A 22,744-nucleotide genomic window follows, 5' to 3' on the forward strand; every position below is an offset into this window, starting at 1 on the left:
TCTTTTAGAATAGGGGCAGCATCTACGGCTTTAAGCAAGAATATACCAGTCCGCATTATAAAAACTTTAGGTCACCGGAAGTCCTTATCACGTTCTTGGTACATTCCACAACTGGTACAAGAACTCTGTCATGCCTTTATAAAAATGACATTGTAAACATGTATTTCTGTTAATTGTTGATTGTATTAAATATTTGCATTCATTTCTTCTTTTTGCCCTCTTTATTTACAGGCCTACCGCAGCATTGGTTCCGGCACACCACAACCGACCTTTTTCCATTCTATATTACGATATTCCTAACTTTGTCACTATTACTCTATAAGGCATATTTTGCCCTTACACAAATATTAAGGCTTTGCCTGGAGTTATGGGAGGGGCTTAATTACTTTTTTAAAGGGACTCCTCACCTTCCTCTGCACCGTTCCTGGGTTAGCGATTTGCATGTCCCTTTCCTCCACACCCTCTATTCACTCTACATACCTTTCTTTACACATTATGGGTGGGCCCTCTTTATTTACAGGCCTACTGCATTGTCAGTTCTGGCACACCACAATCAACCTTTTTCCATTCCATATGACGCTACTCCTAACTTTCTCACTGTTACGCTACTAGGGGTGATTTGGGTTGGAACTCAACTGCAGCTTGTAAACTCCCTAATTACAATAGTAAAGAAATGGAGAATCCTTAAGTATCAATACTGTAGCTTTAAGAAAAGAGAGAATCACTGGTAACTTGATTCAACCGAAGTTTTAATAAGAGTTAAACTTAAATGAATTGCATTTAGGCAATAATCCAATAATAAGAATTGCAAGTAATTCAACAACACAAAGTTCAGTATTAAGTATTTCTTCAGAGATGCATTAAGTAACATTAGTTCATGAGAATAATCTTCAATAGGAACAATAATCAATTAGCTGAGAATAGTTGCAAAGCAAGAACAGTTCATAGTGAATAAGCATGATGGGAGTTGTCCTTCATGAGATTAGTAACTTGTAGCAATGAATATATTTGCAGAGCAAGAAACAGTTCATAGTGAATAAGCATGATGGGAGTTGTCCTTCATGAGATTAGTAACTTGTAGCAATGAATAACAGTTCATAGTGAATAAGCATGATGGGAGTTGTCCTTCATGAGACTAGTAACTTGTAGCAATGGAAGTATTTGCAATGCAAGAAACAGTTCATAGAATAAATGATTTTGTAATCAATTAGCTGGAAGATATACTTAAGGTTTATATGGGTAGTCCTCCAATAGTCCAGACATATTGTCCACTTGTAAAGTAGCAAAGTTTCCTTTCTCCAGTAATCCTTTATGGCTCGCAGCAATCCTTGCATTTGCTCAAAGGCTGGAAGGGTTTGTCTGGTGCAAGTTTCCCAGTAGCTGAGCTTATGGAGCTCCAGGTCAGCTCACACGTTAGCTCAAACAATCAATCACCAAGCACCCTCCCTCTGGCCCAGTCTCCCTAAATACTGTCAGAGCTGTGTCAGAGGGGGGTGGAGTCAGGCTCCTCACTGCTGAGAACTTAACCCTGAAGTCTTACTCCATGACACTCACTATCACTCTATACATCCTCTTTTGCCCCTAACACAAGAGTAATTTTATATTTTATCTGTCCTATTCATCAGCGCTTTATTTTTACTTTTTTTGCCTAACTCTTCCATACAAATCTCTTCACAACCTTGCCCTCTCCTGTCTCCTCACTAGTGACCGACTATAACCACACCCACCCTCTCCACACTTTCACTCTCTGACACATCCCTTGGATTCTCCTCATTCTTACTCAAAGCCCCCTGCTACTGGAACAAGCTCCTACCTCATATCCAATCAGCCAGCTCTCTCTCATCCTTTTTCAAACTTTAGAAAACACACCAATTTACCCAAACATTCTCTGATACTCAATATCGCATTCGTCTGATTGATCTCCTCAGTTCAGGACCTGATCAGATACCTTTCAAATACCTCTCTCTTCCAACCAGTGCATCTTTAATCCTCTTCTTTATCTCCTCAAGCCATAATCCAATTGATTTTGCTGGGTTAAATATATACCATATCTCAGTGGAACATTATTTGCTCTATAGTTGGTTCTATGTAACCTTGATGTCCTTGTATGTTCAATAATGTACTGTAATTGTTCTTTAATTTAACATGATTTTTTTCTCTAAGTATTATACCTAAGTATATTGCAACTGAACTCTTAATTTAATTTTCACTCGTATAATTTGTCAATCTATGTAAAGTAGTCTGGGTGAGGGTGCTATGTAGTAATTCTTAAAAAAAAAATATTGATACAAATAATGTATTTTTCTCAATTACAGTCCCCTCACCCAGAGTTATTTAAATCTTCTTGTTTTTATTTTTGCCATCGAGAAAATGAATACAATGAAACTCATTTTGCGAAATATCACACTGGGATATCATATATTTGATTCATGTACAGATGCAAGGAAAGCTGTAAAAGGTGTTCTGCAGATTCTCTCTGGGCCAAGAAAGACCGTCCCTAATTATTCCTGTATGGATCGGAACAAACTAATAGGTTTGATTGGTGATCACCATTCAATAACAACAATCCCTTTAGCTCAGATTTTGAGTGTGTATGGCTATTCACAGGTGAGTAAAACTACTTTATTATATTTAAAACCTATTTTCTGAGGTGTATACTGTATTTTGAAGATTCTTATGACTGTGCAAATTTGGCTTTGTTTTTGTTGTCTATCACATTCAAATTTCCTTTTTTATATTAAGAGGCATAACTTTTCCCAATGTGTCTACTAGTGATAAAAAAGAGCAACGATGTACAAAAATTTCTATGTTTATAATATGTTTTCTTATATATGATTCTGCTGTAAGATAAATAATCACTAATACACCCAAACACACACACAGTTAATTAATATTTAACATTTTCCTTGCCTTATTAATAAGCCTCTTGGAACATTTACTCCAAAGTGACATACACTATTGTAAAGTACAGTTCATGCTAGAGATGCAAGCAGAGTATAAGGAACTAGTATTTAAACATCAGAGTAGACATAATTGGGTGTCCCCTACCACCATTACCTTTAGTTTTATAGAATTTTGGGGAGGTTTTTTTTTGTTTTGTTTTGTTTTGTTTTTTTTGAGAGGAGGAGCAATCGCTTTCTCCTGATCCTATGTGAAATGTTGTGCACCTATTAAAATTGATTCAACATTTTAACGAGACTCTGAGTTTAAAATGAATAACATCAAAACTGAAGCTCTAGCTCTTCATCAATGAAGTTTTGTCTATGAGATTCCCAAGTGTCCTTTGCAGATTCCAGAAATTTAGCTTCATAAAGGATTATCTTTGTGGTGTGTTATGTATGGTGTTTGTATGATACAATTGAAAATATAAGAATGTTAAAAAAAAAGTGCATTTATTTTTAATTTAATTTGCAAAAATACCTTTTACTTTTTGTGAGACTATTGTTATGCACATTTTCCAATATTACAGGTTTTTAGAATGACAAGTTGTATTTCTTAAACTGTGTACTTTGTCTTTAAGAAATTTTGCAAACTGGCAAGTTTTCAAAAGTGGAAGTTATTGTTTCTCATATAATGTTCCTGTACGTATCAAACTGACTACTTACCCAGATATGTAAAGAAGATGTTTAGACTTTAAGTTGCCACTTTGTTCTAGGTTAGTGTGACACCAAGTCAGGGCCTTGTATACATTATAATTAACCTTAAGATTTAATCCATATATAGATTAGGATGTCTAGGTCATGAGAATACACTAAGATGTTCTCATGTAAAATGAACACGTCAGGTTTATGTCATTTAATGGTTATGGTCTCTTTGCTAAGTGACGGTAGATAATGGTTACTTTTCTGCTTTCCAAATTGTAATATCTAGGGTATACATATTTGTACTTATTAATATAAGGGACACAGAGGGGAGAATTTGGATGCAAAGATGCAAACAAGAGGGAATGTTATTCTAGTTTACTGATATTGCAAGTATATACTTTAATTTTATAAACTCTACTGTAAATTATTATAATGGATTATTAAGTTGATGTATGTCTATATTTATATTTAATAATATATTTTTAAAGACAAATCTTTATTGCTTCCATGACAACCCCTATTTTTATTGTATTCTCAATTATTTATATATTTCAAATAGAGAATCTTTCACCAACTATATAATATTATTGCTAAAGATATGAAGATATCTGCATGGTCAGCCTTCCTAGATTCTATGCTTTAAGACTTTATAGTGGTAAATAGGTGTAACACAGCGGTTACACTATGAACTCCATTCATAAAAGCTAGCTGCGGATCACTTAGTGTGAAATTACAATTTTCCATGTGAATCACTACTGTCAGTGTAGAGAACTGGAGTTCTACAGAGGGGATCTAACCTGATCCTTATAGAAAGGACTGGCCAAAGACATTTTAAACTTTAGGTTAAAGGAGTGCTAACTCCCTAGTCATATCTGTTACGATTGCCTCCGGTCTAGCAGGAGGTTGGATCGCTTGGATGTCCTGGTTCCCGAAGTCAGAGAGTCAAACGATGCTTCAATCGGTAGAAACCTGTAAATGTAGAATCTCCCACTAGCTATAGTAAAGCTAGGATTCCCGGATCCCTACAACACGAGTCGAGGCTGCGAGTTGAGGGTAAAAACAAACTGGCTTTACTGGCACACAAGCATGGCAATTTATGCAAGTCCCCAGGTCCAAGGACAGCCCCCTATGGACCTGGTGGGATACAGGTACAATGCAAGGAGTCAACCAATCACAAGACATTGTATCTTTCAAATTAGTACCCGCCCAGCTTGGAGATAATGAGGCCAACGGTTATACAATCTAATTATCTCCAAGCTCCCAAAAGACCATGCTTTATTCTATTCCAGCAAACAGCATAAAAATATATAACTTAGGCATTATTAACAACATATAGTCCATTCCACGAATTGTTCGGTAGCTCAGATCTGGATGCATCAATTGTACGAATTGCGCCCAGATCCCGCGAACAGAACGGGACATTTCTGCTATGTAAAGTCCTGTTCGGTAGTTTGATTGTGAGACCTCGATGGCGGCCATGTTTTTAGGTCCGTCAATGGGCAGCGGGGCCTCGACTCTGTACTTATGGAGCGGAGGTTCGGGTAGATAGTCATACAAATCCCCGCTACCAGGCTGGTTGTCCCTGCCGATCGGGACACGAACGGAGACCGCCCGGAAGGGGTACTTAACCTGCGGTTAACCGCAACATGAACGTTCTAATCGATGCCACACGCCAGAACGTAGGTGGCCCCTCATTTGTGAGTCTTTCGGTAGTTTCCCTTTGGGAAATTGGGCACGAATGGAGGGTCCCCTGGGACCGTCAATTAGCTTGTGGTTAACCGCAGACCGAAATGCCTTGTGCGGTTAATGAGCGGCACACTCCGCTCGCCGGGTGGTCGGCCAATCGGTACTTCGAGGGGTGACGAGGTTAAGTGGCGGCACACGCCAAAGGCCGGTTGGTCTATCGCTCGTACCGACGAACGGGACTTCATAACAGTTCGTATAATCCGTTTGTATGAACTGAATGCCAGAAACATAGGATTTAAATGAGAAGAGGCAAAATACAACAATACGATGGGTCTTTGTAACAATATCCTTTGTAACTAGAGCAGGTACACTAGTGCCAGCCAGGGTAATAATCTCCTGACAAATCATCTAAAAGCTATCTCTTCCAAGCAATGGATCCACTGGAACTCTGATATGTCTACCCTATCCTAGATCTTTCTACAAAGCATGAACCATTAATACATTGATGCCAATAAAATAGCTTGCTGACCATGAAATATTTTGTAAGATGGAAATAAATGTAAAAAAATTAATACTTTTAATAACTTCAATAGTTGAAACAAGAACTGCATTGTAATCATGGATTTTCATTTTAATTTATTATATTGTAAGTTTGATGGAAATACTTTGCGAAAGATAAAATAAACATTACTAATCCTCACACTTTCTTGTGCTCCTAGATTAGTTATGGGACAACAGACTATGTTCTAAATGATAGACATCTTTATCCAAACTTTTTCAGAATGCTTCAAAATTACCATGTCTATTATAAAATTATTTGCCAGCTTCTGAAGCACTTTGGCTGGACTTGGGTTGGAATAGTGGCATCATATGATGATACTGGAGAGACAGAAGAACTGGCTTTGAAGAAGTATATGGCTTATTATGGTATTTGTATGGCATTTAAGTTGAAACTGAGTAATTATGCATTAAGTCATGCACCAGAAAAGACAATGAGAGAAGTACAGGCTGTACAAAATTCATCTGCAAATGTTATCATAGTTTTTGGCTCAGCTAATTATATAGTTCTTAAGACATTAGTAATTGGACGTGACATATTCAAAGACAAGACATTTGTTTTTCCTCCTTCCTGGATGTCTAACGATATTCTGACAGATTATTCTATAAACATTTTTGAAGGAAGCTTGTACATTGAACTCTATCCTCTACCGTTACCTGATTCTGGACGTTTTTTTGAATATATACATCCCTCAAAACGGCCAAATGACAAACTTCTTGAAAATATATGGAAAGCAGAATTGAAATGTTTGTCACCAAATGCCTCTAAGAACAGATTTTATGAAACTGTCTATGGAACCACTCTTAGAAAATGTACTGGAAAGGAACCCTCAATAAATGCTAAAGAAAATCTGCATCGGGGAGTTACTCCTCGGGTGTATTTTGCAGTCTTGGCCATGTGTTCTGCTTTGCAAAGATATCTTAAAATGCATTTTTTTGGTAATAATATACAAATCTACAACTACAGACATCAGGTAAATGGCAGCATGTGTACATATAACGCATAATTCATCTGCATTACTGTTTATTATTATTTTGTATTATCATGATAAGTTTTTTTGTTTGTTGGATTTTGATATAAAGAAAGTTAAACATTTTTCTTAAAAAAAAAAATCCATTATGTATTATAAGACAAGAAGGATGATATTAAAGTATAGTGCAGCAGTGTACACATTTTTCCAGGCAGCAGTGTAGTTATGCTCTGATAGAGTTAGATTCAGTTTATGCAGAAAGAGTCAAAAAGTAAGTGAGATATTTTACCAATACCAACATTTAGAATGTCAGGAGATAGAAGAAATCTTAAGAAGTATCAGGCTTTACCATGGTCCAGATATGTAAAATTTCTACTTGTATACACCCATCAGCTGTACTCTAACAAACCTCACATAAAAGAATAACAGTGTGCAGGTTAAAAAAAAATCTCAACATCCAGTGACAAATACTAAAAATGAAATATACTTAATTAAATGAACAGCTTTCCCTTGGAACTTCCCTACCTTCCAAAACAGAATTTGGATATGGCAAGTTTTGTGAAGAAAAAAAACACAATCATGTAACATTTTCACTAATAAAATGAGAGCACTCAAATACATACACACACAAGTAAATCTAAACATTAAAACTACTGACATTTAAAACTAATAACATTGCTAATATCGTTAAAATGCCACCGGTCCATATTACTCTACGCTACACCACAGGTACACGAGGATTGACTATATCTTCATGCAACAAGAGGGGCTCACGTACCTCTAAAAGGCAGACATCCTCACCACGACGTCGTCGGACCACAGCGCGGTGCAGGTGTGCATGACGTCGCCACTGTTCAGACCGACAAGAACCTTGTGGAGACTGAATGACTCCCTGCTGCTGGATACGGCAAAAATGGCACAGGTGACGGAACACCTCACTCAATACTTTACTGAAAATACCACATAAGGTGTATCAGACATGACGGTATGGGAAGCTCATAAAAGCGTCATCAGAGGCCACCTCATCAGAATAGCCACCCAAAGAAAGAAAAACGCTAGCCGCCAGATCATGGATCTCACACAGAAGATCGGCGACCTGGAATCAACCCATAAACACGACCAACAGGAGCAGACCTACAGAGAACTAATCTCCACCGGAAGGCAACTGGCAGAGCTACTTGAACGCAATCACGCCAGAACGGTACAACGATCGAGGGTATTATTTTACAGACACGCTAATAAAGGGGGCAAACTCCTCGCACGGATGCTGAGAGGCACGCAACATAGGGCACAAGTTCACACCATCCGAACGGCACAGGGCAATACCAAACAGTTCCCAAAGGAAATCGCAGACGAATTTGAGAAATTCTACACGAAGTTGTACAACACACGAGGAGGTGATGACAAACAATCCCCGACCACTAGACGGGCGGCCACAACCGCATACCTGACCAACTTACAACAACACACCATCACACCGGAGGAAGCAGAGGAATTAGACTCTCCCATCACCGAGGAGGAAATACGGCAGGCACTAAAAACAGCAAAAACGGGGAAAGCCCCGGGACCAGACGGCTTCCCGGTGGAATACTTTAAGAAACTCGGACACATACTGATACCGTACTTGACCAAGGCGCTCAACGGCATAAGAGACGGACACGCCTTCCACAGGGAAACATTGGCAGCCACCATCACAGTGATCCCCAAACCGGGGAAGAACACTGAACAAGTGGGCAACTACTGCCCAATATCGCTCCTCAACACAGACGTCAAACTCTTCTCCAAAATCCTGGCTCGGAGACTTCAAACCCAGATGACACGATTAATACACCCTGACCAGACAGACTTCATACCAGGAAGAGAAGCCAGGGACTGCACCCTACGGCTGTTCGCCATACAACACCTGGCCAAACGAACAAGGTTGAGAATGCTGCTGCTCTCCATGGATGCGGAGAAAGCATTTGATAGGGTGGATTGGAGCTTCATGATGGAAACACTACGTTCCACGGGTTTGGGCATGGGTATGCTTACATGGATCTCCTCGTTGTACAGCCAACCGACCGCCAGAGTCAGGGTGAACGGCGCGCTTACAGACGGTTTCGGCATCAAAAACAGCACGAGGCAGGGGTGCCCACTCTCGCCCCTGGTATTCGCCCTCACCCTGGAACCTCTATTAGAAATCATTAGGAGAAATGAGAGGATAACGGGTCTGAGACATAGAGAACAGGAACACAAAGTCACAGCATATGCTGATGATATGTTGTTCTTTCTTGAAAATCCACGGGACTCAATTGGGCCACTAATGGAAGAATTCGAAAACTAACTGAACCTGACCAAATGTGAAATTCTAAATGTCACGGTCCCGGAAGAGGAATGCGAGCAACTAAAGCGGCAGTTCCCATTCCACTGGTGCGTAGACAGAATGAGATATCTCGGACTATGGATAACGAGAGCAACGAAGGACATCTTCACCCATAACCACGCTCCACTCTTAACACATGTCATAGAAGATCTCAGATGATGGAATTACCCCCACATCTCCTGGATTGGGAGAATAGCAGTCTTAAAGATGAACATTCTGCCGCGGATATTATACATCCTACACACAGCACCACAAACGATCCCGCACACATTCTTGACAGCACTCAAAACAGCATTCATACAATATGTCTGGAAGGGAGAACGGGCACGGATCAGCTATGACAAGCTCTGCCTTCCGAGAGGGTGGAGCGGGCTGGCACTACCTGACATCAAAAGGTACCATCAAGCAACGGTATTGCAGAGACTCAAAGTACTACACACGGACACGCCACACAAAAGATGGGTCCAGCTTTGGAGGGATACTGCGGACAAAAAACTACATACACTGGTATGGCACAATGAAAGGGACGCACACACGCTACTGGGGGAAGATTCTCCCCTCACGCACACCCTGACACACTGGTCCACAATTAGAAAGGAGCAGCAGAACTCACCCAAACCCAGCCCCCTAATACCCATCACATACAACCTGAACCTGGGAGACAGCCTTCCGCCGACTGCCTGGCCAACAGAACACCGAGATGGATACATACCAATACATGCAGTCCTGAACAATACGGGAGTCTAACCATTGAGGGTCATCTCGGGGGAAGTAACGACCACGCTAATGCACCAATTCCGCTACGCCCAACTTAAGCACTACTATCACAACCTACCACACAGAAGCAAGATACACAGGGCACTAACATGGTACGAGAACCTGTGCACACAGACGCCAGAACGGGAAGGCAGGGTCTCCATCTTATATCAAAACTTACTAACGTCAAACCGAACTACCAACAACCTATACAAAAGACAATGGGAGGACTGGACGGAGGAGACCTTCACAGACGACCAATGGGGGAAGATACTAACCCTACAACACAAAAGTGCCTCCAGCTCCCACTACCAAGAAGTAAATTATAAGCTCTTGACGCACTGGTACTGTACACCGTCCCTGATAAACCGATACAACCCGACAATACCGAACACCTGCTGGAGATGCGGGGAGGAAACCGGCACCTTAAGGCACATCTGGTTTGACTGTAATAGAATAAAACCCTTCTGGGAGAACATCCATCGGGAAATCGAGAGGATATTAGACAAACCAACACACCTGACCATGGCAGCAGCCCTTCTGCATCACACAGAACGACCAATACCCTCCTACAGGAGGTCGATACTGAGGCACCTGCTGAATGCCGCCAAGTCTCTGATCCCACTACATTGGAAACAGGAAAACCCACCCACGATAGGAGAATGGACGCGCAGGGTGGAAGACATCAGGATAGCAGAGACGAAAATAGCAGAGTCCCAAGGGAGTCATGACAAACACATGGAAAGGTGGACTGCCTGGATGCTATATAGCACTTGAGGAGTGATGGAAGACGAGTTGCACAGGGACGAGAGAGAGGGCGTGCGACGGGAGGGCTGGCCCGGACGCACCAAGGGAGTTGGCAGACTCAACCTCCCCCTCCTCCCCCCCACCCTACCACAACCCCTCCCGGCCTCCCCACCTAACCCCTAGGCAAACACTAAGTAAGAGCCACACCACGCAAAACCGAGATGAAGGTTGGAAACGTAGCGTATCCACCTGACAGATCTGGAAACGAAATGAGAGTTAGGAGTTAGCAAACATAAACATCCTAAAAAAACTAGGAAAAACAGATGGAAGAGCAAGAAAGGGATTTCTATTTATATCTACATTGATATTTATAAAGATACATATACATTTGCATACATATAAATGTATATATCCAGAAACAACAGGAGTAGACACCACACACAAAGAAACTGACAGAGACACAATACAGATGCAAACACCTACAAACACGTACAAACCTATACGTAGAAACCGAATACAGCAGACAAAACCAGACAAGACAACACACGCAAATACTACAACAAAAGCTCAAACCCATAAGGCGGACGACGCGTAGAATAGGGACGTTACTTCACGTCACGACACCGCCCACGCAAACTGCTAGACACCCATAGACTATAGCTGATCAGACAGCCTAAAAGCCACGAAGAACACAGGGAGATGGAGACGGGGAGATAGACACATCAGACTGCTAGGGAGCATGTAATCAGGGGATTACCAGACCCCAAAGATACAAATTATTATGCAAATTCTATTTAAGTGTCACAAAGATGAAATATTTTGTTTTTCAGTTTAACTCATGGATGGCATTGTGTCTCAGGGCTCTTTTGATGACTGAAAACAATCTCGGACACCTGTGATAATTAGATTACCAGGTGAGCCCAATTTAAGGAAAAACTACTAAAGGAGGGTGTTCCACATTATTAAGCAGAGCACGATTTTCATGCAATATGGGGAAGAAAAAGGATCTCTCTGCTGCCGAAAAGAGTGAAATAGTTCAATGCCTTGGATGAGGTATGAAAACATTAGATATTTCACGAAAACTTAAGTGTGATCATCGAACTATTAAGAGATTTGTGGCTGATTCAGAGCACAGACGGGTTCATGCAGATAAAGGCACATTGAGGAAGATTTCTGCCAGATCAAGAGAGCAGCTGCTAAAATACCATTACATAGCAGCAAACAGATATTTAAAGATACTGGTGCCTCTGGAGTCCCACGGACATCAAGGTGTAGAGTCCTCCAGAGTCTTGCAACTGTGCATAAACCTTCTATTCGGCCACCACTAACCAATGCTCAAAAGCAGAAACGGCTGCATTGAGCAGAAAAATACATGAAGACTAATTTTCAAACAGTCCTGTTCACTGATGAGTGCCGTGCAACCCTGGATGGTCCAGATGGCTGGAGTAGTGGATGGTTGGTGGACGGCCACCCTGTTCCAACAAGGCTGCAACGTCAGCAAGGCGGTGGTGGAGTCATGTTTTGGGCCGGAATCGTGGGAAGAAAGCTGGTCGACCCCTTTAGGGTCCCTAAAGGTGTAAAGATGACCTCTGCAAAGTATGTGGAGTTTCTGACTGACCACTTTCTTCCCTGGTACAGAAGGAAGAACTATGCTTTCTGTAATAAAATCATCTTCATGCATGACAATGCACCATCTCATGCTGCAAAGAATACCTCTGCATCAATGGCTGCTATGGGGATAAAAGGAGAGAAAGTCATGGTGTGGCCTCCATCCTCCCCGGACCTCAATCCTATTGAGAACCTTTGGAGCATCCTCAAGCAAAAGATCTTTGAGGGTGGGAGGCAGTTTACATCCAAACAGCAGCTCTGGAAGGCTTTTCTGACATCTTGCAAACAAATTCAAACAGAAACTGTCCAAAAACTCACAAGTGCAATGGATGCAAGACTTGTGAAGCTGCCCTCAAATAAGGGGTCCTATGTTAAAATGTAACGTGACCTGTTAAAATGTTGTTGTAAGTTTGATTGAAGCTTTTGATATCAGTAAATATTCTGCAAACACAACAAACGACAATTTTCAGTTCTTTACAACCTATAAAGTGTTTTGAAACTTTCTGTGCGTAATAATTTGGAACAGTGCATTGTAAGTTTTTTAACTTTAAAAAAATACTGTTATCATTAGGAGGTTTGTTCAATAAAATTTGAATTGTACTCTTAAAAGTTGATAACATGAGAATTATGCTGACTGTTATTTACATCAATTATTTAGGTAAATTAGAAAAATATCATTTGCATAATAATTTGGAACAGGGTGTAGATACAGCGGCATGGAGGGGACACAAAGAAACATAGAGGGGTAGGAGAAGGAGAGATAGACGTACTAGGAAGTGGACACAAAGAAAAAGAGAGGTTGTGGAAGGTACAAAAGAGACAGACAGGTGTTGGGGGTACACAAAGAGACATAGAAGGATTGGTTGAGGGACAAAAGAGACAGACTTCACTTGGGGCTACACAAAGAGGTTGGGGAAGGAGAAAAAGAGATAGACAGGGCTGGGACACACACAAAGAGACACAGATGGGTTTGAGAAGGGATAGAAGAGAAAGACTGGGACTAGAGAATGGGCAAAAGGAACTGACAGGGACTGGTGGAAGACATCCAGAGAGGCAAGGAAGATACCTAGAGTGGCTGGGGGGGGGGGGGACAAAGAGTCCCAGAGTGGTTGAGTGGAAAGAGAAGATGTGATGCGGAAGAGGCAAACAGTGGGCTGGGTGGAGAAGGAGAGTTGAAGTGGTCTACAGTGTCCCTTAAGAATTAGAGTACTTTATATTAAATGTGAGCAGCCACTGACTGCTCACTTAATTGTCTGACAAATAGTTCAGATTTTTAAAATATGTGCCTTTTAAGTTTCAGTGCCTGCATTTTAACAAAACGTCAGCTTTAACTGAAATCCAGACACAATTCAGATGTAGCCATTGCTTTCTTTGCAAAATCTGGACATTGTTAAATATAAAAACATTTTTTCCAGATTTTACTGGCTACATATAGCAGCCAATAGTTTTGCCCCATTTTGTACACGGTCATGTAGCTTTCAGTAAAACCTTGTTCTCCATGTTTCTCCATACACTGCCTCTGAGGATTAGGGAATCCAACTGTTGCGCTATTGTCTTTGCCTCAGCATTTTCTGAAACAAGAGTCCCTTATTGATTTAAGCTATTGTCTTTGCCTCAGCATTTTCTGAAACAAGAGTCCCTTATTGATTTAAGCTATTGTCTTTGCCTCAGCGTTCTCTGAAATCAATGATTACCAGATTAATCTTTCCTGACCTTAATGTGTTCCTTCTATGCTATCATGACAAACTGTCACATTGCCTTGTGCTTTATCCTTATTAAAGTCATTTACAGAAGGGTGCATGGTGAGGAAGCCTTTTAATAGAACTTTGTTTCATCTATTTGCCCTGAGTGGCAGTACTAATCAAATTGCATATTCTGACATTGATAATAAAAAGGACAAAATCCAGTTAAGAACATTTCCCCCAATAAAGGCTTATTTATTGTGTAGTGCTGCAACTAGATAAAAAAGAAAAACTTGTTCATTTATTCTAACAATCTGGCAGTAAATTATGTGACGAAAGCACGATCGTCGCTGGGATTTGGAGAGTCCTGCTTGCCAGCCTCTTGTCCTGTGACTATGGCCCCTGGTGTGTATTACCCTTTAAGAACACTAATTGTGCATATTGGGACTTGGCACAATGTGGAACTTCAAACTACCGAACAGCAGGACCACACGCAAGTGGAGTGTGCAACCAATTTACCTTCCAGGCTAGGAGCTAAACTGCAGCCTAATTGACGAATATCTTGTTTAGTCAAAGGCGTTCATTGGTGTTTGGTCATCGAGTTCATGGAACTCAAATCGGACACGGGACGGCACGAACACCGCTGAACTTTACCTTCTCTGGAACTTTGACGCTTCGACAGGAATCGAACGGCATTCGACAAATCGATCGCCACTTTAACATTGGCTGTTTGCACAAACGGCCCCCATTCGTGCATTTGAACGGAACTTAGACATTGAAATAGACCGACCCTGATAGCTAAAAGCCATGGACCTAATTATGGCCAGATTTCTGCCGAACGGTCGGTGAAAACACTTGAATCCCATGGCGATTCGACTATGTTCGTGGTATCTGAGCGCTGTTCGGATATATTGGGCGCTCAGATCCAAGCTATCTGGGGATATGTCAAATGTGGGGGTTCAGTTCTGTGAAATATAAGTTATGTATTTTAATGTGTTTTGTTGCAATTGTAACTTAGAGATATTTTCTGTACCTGGAGATAATTTAGTTTACTACAGCCACGTAAGCCAATTATCTCCAGGATAGAGGGATTTTACTGTTTCTGTGGGAGTGTTTCACATTGTTTTATATTTCGATTGGCTACTGTAATTGTATTCCAGTCCTCCACAAGGTCCCTGTGGAAGTATCCCTTGCTGGAGGTCCTGCATAAAAGGCCAAGCTGTGGCCACCGTTAAACAGATCATCTTGCATCTTCATGAAGTCTTGGCTCATGTTTGGGGGATTGGAGAAGTATACTCTGGGGATTGCTATAATCAATATACTCCCCAGGGTATAATCACTAAGCTCTGGTAAGAGCTTGTTCCTGCTCTCTGGATTTAAGAGAGATCTACCTACGGGAAGCTAGACCCTGGTCTTGGGTCCAGAGTGGGTGGAAGACGGCGAGACCCCAACCAAGCTGTGGTGGTTCATGGGGTCTGCGGTGGTTATGATGTCTGTCTGGTTCAGTGCTTGCAGCCCTCGGGAAGCATTAGGAGCATCTGTCAGTGGAAGGTACCCAGTCAGGGTGATACGCGTTCCATTACAAATTAGATTTGAAAAATGATTCTGATGCTTTAGATAAATGTAAACAACATTTGATCAAGTCACCAGTGAATGACCTGGTTAGAAATGCTGGGTGACTTATTAATCACTGAAATAAAAACTTTTTAAATTTATCTAAATGTTTCATAATAATCTTATGTGTGTTTTTTGGGAGTTGTAGGTGGAGACCAGAGCAATTGCCTCGCTGGCATATTACTCTTTAGATTATGAGAGGAGACCGTGTTTATTTCTTTGTTTGTATGTTTTCTTTTATTTCTACATTAGCACTTAAAAAAGTAGAATTGCTGAACTCAAAACATTTTCTAAAAAATATATGTGATCTTTGTATTTTCCAGTTTTATCAGTATATTAAACATCTCCCAGCTATATTTCAAAACAATAATACCTTCTTTTTTGATGAACAAGGAGAATTTCCCTTTTATTATCATATTACAAATGTATTTCTATCAGACAGTGGGTCTGAAAAAGAAACTATTGTGGGCTTATACACTGAATGGCAATCCATAGATCAGCAGCTCTTCATTATCTCCTCAAAGATAAAATGGAGCAACACACGCAATCAGGTGATATCAGCTGTTAATTACTGGTCGCACTGTTTTTTTTTGTTTTTATAGGGTGGGGGTTTGCTTACAGACATCAATGAAATAAACATTATAAATGTATAAACATTAGTAAAAAAATTTTTTTGTAGTTGTCTAACTTGGAACATTTAAGAAACACTCCAAGCACCATAACCATTACGGCCGTATATAGTGATTTTAGTAGCAGTAGTGTCTTGGTGCCATCCCACAGTGCATAGTCAAACCATTCTTGTACAATTTAACAACTAACCTGGGTCTCATCAGCTACATAGTTTATTTTGTGCTATAGAGCAAAATAGGATTTATACAAATATATAATGGTGATCACTCTATCATACCACTATTTCTTAGACCTGCAGTCCAGTATAGAACAATCAAAAACCCATTGTCAAGTACGCTTTCTTTGTCAATGCAATCCTTTTATTAAGACAATAACATGGGTAAAGACAATATTATGTCCTCTTGACAAAGTGAGCAAAACATTATCTTCTCCCATATTACTGTCAAACTAAAAGGAGTGCCTCAAATAGGAAGGTGTGCTGGAGGGCAGAGAGTGGCAGGTGAGCACTGTCAGCCACCGAGCCTTGTCCTGCATTGATGGTACTTTATTCTACAAAGGCATCCAGCTTCTCTGCAGGAGACGACTACATGCAATGAGGGCACCTGGGGGAGCCAGGTAAGTTGTCATTTCAATTTAATATGGTTTAATTACTTTGCCGTAAGACAGCACAAAGGCATTCTGAGGTTATTTCTGCTATTTAACTCTTTAGGATCCTGAAGGGAGGACATGCTGGAGTATTATATTATATGTGAATCACATCATGGGCAATGGTTATGTGTCCCTCTAGAAGATGAGAGCACCATTAAGAGTGATACTGGTGGGGGTATATACAAAACAGTACTACACTATTAGTTCTTGTTCCTTTAGAGCATTTAGGTTGTGTGCTTTAACCCTTGGAGTGCTGGAAGCCACTGAAGGAAACTTTTAACCTGTTTTGGGGGGAAAAAAACTCTTATTGAGGAATTGCAAATACTGAAATTGGACTGTGATTATTAAGGTCTTCATTATATTTTGTGGCATATACTTTTATACATATCTACTTTTTAATGTATGATGTGCTAACTCGTGGTTTGTGACATTGATGTTTTTTACTTTCATTTTTTAAAATCCCTTAAATATGTATTTTCTGCAAGAGATGAGTTCTTAAAGTATCCTGCTGTGTTCAATTATTTTTTTCTATTATTTTAATTATTTGGGTTTTAGTTTTTTTCAAGAAATGCTAAATGTATATTTTTTATATTGCAGATGCCAAGGTCTCAATGCACAGAGAGCTGTTTTCCAGGCTTTAGGAACATATCAAGGATTGGAGGAGACATCTGTTGTTATGATTGTGTCCCGTGTGGAGAGGGAGAAATATCCAATATATCTGGTATATATCTGTATATTTGTGGTTGGGGATAATAAGCTGAGTTATGCTAGTGGTGCACAAGTCGGTTGTGGTGTGCCGAAACCGACATTCGGGTAGGCCTGTAAAAAGCCTGTAAAAAGACCATCATGTAACGGCTTGATGAAGGGAGTGGTAGGTAGGCTGAACGAGACAGTCTTAGCCCAGAGGAAGGGGCGGCCTGTGTTTTTATAGGAATATCCACTCCCACAACTACAGGCTCCACCAACAGGCTCAGCCTTTACATTTGTGGTCGGGGACAATAAACTGAGTTATGCTAGTGGTGCACAAGTCAGTTGTGGTGCGCCAAAACTGACAAAAGTTAATAGTGTAATACTTTAATACGTGTCTACATTATGCAATCAACACTTTGAATTTTATCAGCATTTATAACCATACCGGAAAGAGAAAATTCGTAAGTGGGAGATACTGTATAACACCAAGATACTGACTGACCTACATTATGCCATGTGTCAAACAATTAAGCTAAATTGATCACTAGGGTACCTAACCAGTTGCCAAGTGGCGATGATAGGCCATACAAACAAAATTGTTGTAGTTCATGTGAAGGCCAAGTGAGGGCCATGTGTAAAGATATCGTAGCGGAAGGCAGAGTGCTCAGTTATGTTAGTCCTGAGCTGGTGGATGGAGAAATAGGGCTGTATGATGTAACAATTTCAAATGTATAACATTTAGTGTAATCTAAATCAAAACTACTGAATGACTATTAGATTGAGTGAATTGTATTTTTTATATTGTGTTCGCATAAAATTGCGTTCGCATATAATTCTGTCGAAAGCAAATGGTCTTCTTTAGATCATACTGCATTTCGTATGTTTTCGTTCGTATGAAATTAACAGTAAAGCTTTCTCAAACTACAGAACACCTTTTCCTATAAATGTGCAAACACGTTTGCGGACCAAAGTTAAAAATATAATGTAATGAAGATCTACTTTATATTTTTGTTTATATTACAACTGCTATACAGCCATCTTCTATAGGCATTACTAAAAGACTTTTCAAATATTTACTTGTTAATATTAATTTAGAATTCATGATTTATACGCTAAGATACAGCTACAAACTACCAAATGGATCTTAGTCTATGTTCGCATGTTCATTCGGTAGTTTTCTTAGGTTCGTATTCATGTTTAACTGGATATAACAGTAATTAATATATTATTTAGATTCTAGTAATGTTATTTATCATTGGAGTGCCCATGTGGCCTCCAACACATAGGCATGACCTCTAGAAGGTGAAAAACGTGAATATCAGAACATTGCCTAAACATAAGAAAAGGATACTTAACCCCTTAAGACCGGAGGGCGTACAATTATGTCCTTTCTTAAGCGGCTCTAAACGCCGCCGGGTGATCGCCGGTTGGGGGGACTCCCAGTGAGCCCCCCGCGGCACGTCCGCCCTCTTTAGCCCCCCCGGGCCATGTGAGAGTGAGGTCCTTGCGAGGCCCTCACAATCACATGGCCGGGATAGCTGGCTGCTTGATTGCCAGCAGGGGGACTAACTGTAATGACAGTTAGTCCCCCTGCTGGCTGAAATCAAATTAAAAAAAGTTAAATCAGTGTAAAAAAAAAAAATATTATATACTTAGATCATATATATATATATATATATATTATATATATATATGATCTAAGTATATATATACACATATACATACACACACATACACTGTCCAGGTGTATTTTACTATTAATATATATATATGTAAATTTATATATATATATATATATATATATATATATTAATATCAAACTACACGTAGACTGATACTGATTAAATATATATATAATTATTGTTATATATATATTTATATATAATATAAAAAACATTAATATGTAAATACATAAAAAAAATTAAATAAAAAATATAATTAAAAATAAATAATTAAAAAATATATAGATGTGTGTTATTTCGTTCTAACTGTATTGTGATATTAATATATATATATATTTAGATCAAAATACATGTAGAACAAAATAATATATACCGTATTTATCGGCGTATAACACGCACTTTTTCTCCCTGAAAATAGGGGGAAATTCATGGGTGCGTGTTATACGCCGATATCCCATATTTACTTACCTGTCTTGAAGCGTGGGCTGGCTTCACAGCGTGCACCGCGGTACTGGAACTTAAATTTCAGGTTCCGGTTTCCGGCGGGACTGAAAGGAAGTGTGCACACTATAAAGCGCTCAGCGCAGACCGGGCCCCCTTACAATCCATGTCCATCGGGTGGCCCTGACAGCATGGGCCACCCGATGGACCCCTTAACATGCGGCCCCGGCGGTTTGCCGCACGGGCCGGGGCCGCAAAGTGTGGCAGCTGCTACCCGGTCGCGGGGGGCCGCAGGGCAGCCGGGCCCCTTGGAGTGCCGGGCCCGGTAGCAGCTGCGACCCCTGTGACCGCGGTACGTACGCCACTGGGTATACCTACTATATATATCTATGACAGTATCTAGCCTGATTTATTAAAGCTTTGTTTGGACTGTCTTTGTACTATATGTATAGATTTGCTTGTTATTTTTAAATAGGGGCTCTAGATATTCTCTATCTATTTTTTATCATAATATCCAGCATTATTCAGTATTTTTCATCTCATGTGAGACTACTTTAATCTGTCCAGTCATACTCAGTTCTGTGCATCTGTTTGCTACAGCTGTATATTTCTGAGTGTGTGCTATTTTTTCTTGTTTGTTTATACTATTTGGGGTTAGGCCCCTGGAGACCCCTGGAGTCTCCATTAGGTACTGGGTAGGTTTGGACTCCATCATTGATGCCTATTATTTGGGTGTTATATGATAGAGGCTTGCCTCCCCTGTTCACTGTATTTTTAGAACTTATTATTATTTATTTTTATACTTTTACCTGACACTTGGACCAATTATCTACTGCGGACAACCACCCGAAGAAATCCTTGGTGGGGATTATACCGCCTAGGCTTAATACATAGAGCGATTAGTCTGCTCTTTCTATTGTAAGTATATTTTCATTTACCTTATTGATACTTACCTATCTATATAGAGAGTACTGTTGGCTGTTTTTTTGCCATTCAATATTATCAACCTCATTGTTATCCAGTTGTGATTTACTATCATTCTACTGTGTACCAAAACCAGATGGATATCCTGCAAGTGGGGATTGTATACCACTGTATGCTGTTTTACCTAGAGCTGGTCATAGCTCTACCATATGTGAGTTGACATCTTATTACAGTGTCGTTTGTCCTACCACGTACAACCATATTGCACTATTGGTTTGCTACTGTTTTTTGCTTCCTTTTCATATACTGCTATTAAGCGAAGCTACCAAGAAAGTTCCATAACAGAACCAGAAGATCTATTGCCACATTTGAGACTGTGGCGTAGCATTTGGTATTTTTTATTATTTCAAGTTTTATTGTGGACTCTTTTTATATCCTGTGGGGGTTTTATTGCTCTTATTGCTCTTATTATTATATAATATTGTGTTTGGTCTATTTTTCTTGGCGCTACCTGTATATTGTTATTTAATTTATTCTAGCTTTCTTGGGGGTTGGAGGGATTCCCCTATTATCAGGTGTGCTGCCTCCCATCCTAGTGTTCTTAGTTTGTTTAGCGCAGCTCTATTGCTTGTTCATACATTATATATAAGTTGATTTTGTCTTTACTTTTTCAGACAGCGAGGAATGCATCAAATGCACAGAAGATGAATGGCCCAATGAATGGAAGGATCAGTGTATTCCTAAAGTGGTGGAATTTCTGTCTTACGATAACGATGTAATTTCAGCTGTTTTCTCTTTTTTTTCACTTTTACTCTTCCTTATAACAATCGTGGTATTAGTCATTTATAATTTATTCAAAGACACTGCAATTGTTAAAGCCAATAATAGGAACCTCAGCTTCATCCTCCTGGTCTCCATCATGTTGAGCTACCTCTGTGTATTTCTGTTCCTCGGACGTCCTGTGGATATAACCTGCATGCTGCGTCAATGCACTTTTGCCATCATCTTCTCAATCGCAATTTCTTGTATATTGGGGAAGACTGTCATGATCTACATTGTTTTCAAAGCATCTAAACCCGGCAGTGCTTGGAGAAAGTGGGTCAATGTAAAAGTGTCCAATTCAGTAGTTTTGATTTTCTCATCAATTCAAATTATAATTAATATTACATGGCTGATTATCTTGCCTCCATTTCAGGAGCTAGATAAACATTCTTATTCAGAAAAGATCATCGTTCAGTGTAATGAAGGTTCAGTTATTGCCTTCTACTCTGTCCTGGGTTATATGGGGTTCCTGGCAGCTGTTAGTTTCCTAATAGCTTTCGTAGCCAGGACATTACCAGACAGTTTTAATGAAGCCAAGTACATCACCTTCAGCATGCTGGTGTTCTGCAGTGTTTGGATTGCAATGATCCCGGCCTATCTGAGCACCAAAGGGAAACACATCATTGCTGTAGAGATATTTGCCATATTGACCTCAAGTTCCGGACTTTTAGGATGTATATTTTTCCCCAAATGCTATCTAATTTTGTTTAGGCCAGAAATAAATACAAAAGCATATTTGCTTGGATGTAGAACTAAAGTAATGTAACATGTTACATAACTTACTAATCCCTTCCATTTACTCCATTTATTTGCTTTAATAAGAAGTAATCGACAAAACTAAACTACATGCTGAATTATATATTATTATTATTATTATTTATAAACCTCCGACAAATTCCGCAGCACTGTACAATCGATGAACTAACATACATGTATTTGTAATCAGACGAGTTGAACACACAAGAACAGAGGGGGTTGAGGGCCCTGCTCAATGAGCTTACATGCTAGAGGGATTGAAAAAAGTGGGTTGCTAGAATAGTGTTCACTTAGCGCTTAGTGTTTTGTATTTTGTATTTTTTTATTTTATGACAGTTGCAGGAGAGGAATCCCGGTGCCAGGAGGGAAAGCTATTAACAGTTTAAGTAATATGCTTTCCTGATTAAGTGAGTTTTCAATGATTTTTTGAATCAATGAAGACTTGGTGAAAGTCTACTGGAGAAAGGAAGAGAGTTCCATAGGAGTGGTGCAGCCATAGAGAAGATGGGTGTCAGAGGTGCGAGTACAAACAGAGGACAGACATAGGTCTTCGGTAGAGTGTAGTGGCCTAGACAGGACATAT

The 22,744-nt window shown here is 39.9% G+C and overlaps 1 protein-coding gene across 1 annotated transcript in view; it reads left to right on the forward strand.

The window, feature by feature from the left end:
- The window catches only part of LOC134615218 (vomeronasal type-2 receptor 26-like), a 37,000-nt gene extending 14,829 nt beyond the window's left edge, over positions 1-22,171 (forward strand). The window contains exons 2-7 of the mRNA XM_063459712.1: positions 2,316-2,607; positions 5,990-6,767; positions 7,768-8,820; positions 16,007-16,119; positions 17,444-17,567; positions 21,258-22,171. Coding sequence (XP_063315782.1) covers positions 2,316-2,607; positions 5,990-6,767; positions 7,768-8,820; positions 16,007-16,119; positions 17,444-17,567; positions 21,258-22,171 — 3,274 coding nt within the window. The remainder of the gene's footprint in view (positions 1-2,315; positions 2,608-5,989; positions 6,768-7,767; positions 8,821-16,006; positions 16,120-17,443; positions 17,568-21,257) is intronic.
- The last annotated feature ends 573 nt before the right edge of the window (positions 22,172-22,744 follow it).

This window comes from Pelobates fuscus, chromosome 6 (assembly GCF_036172605.1).
Source record: "Pelobates fuscus isolate aPelFus1 chromosome 6, aPelFus1.pri, whole genome shotgun sequence".
Lineage (NCBI taxonomy): Eukaryota > Metazoa > Chordata > Amphibia > Anura > Pelobatidae > Pelobates > Pelobates fuscus.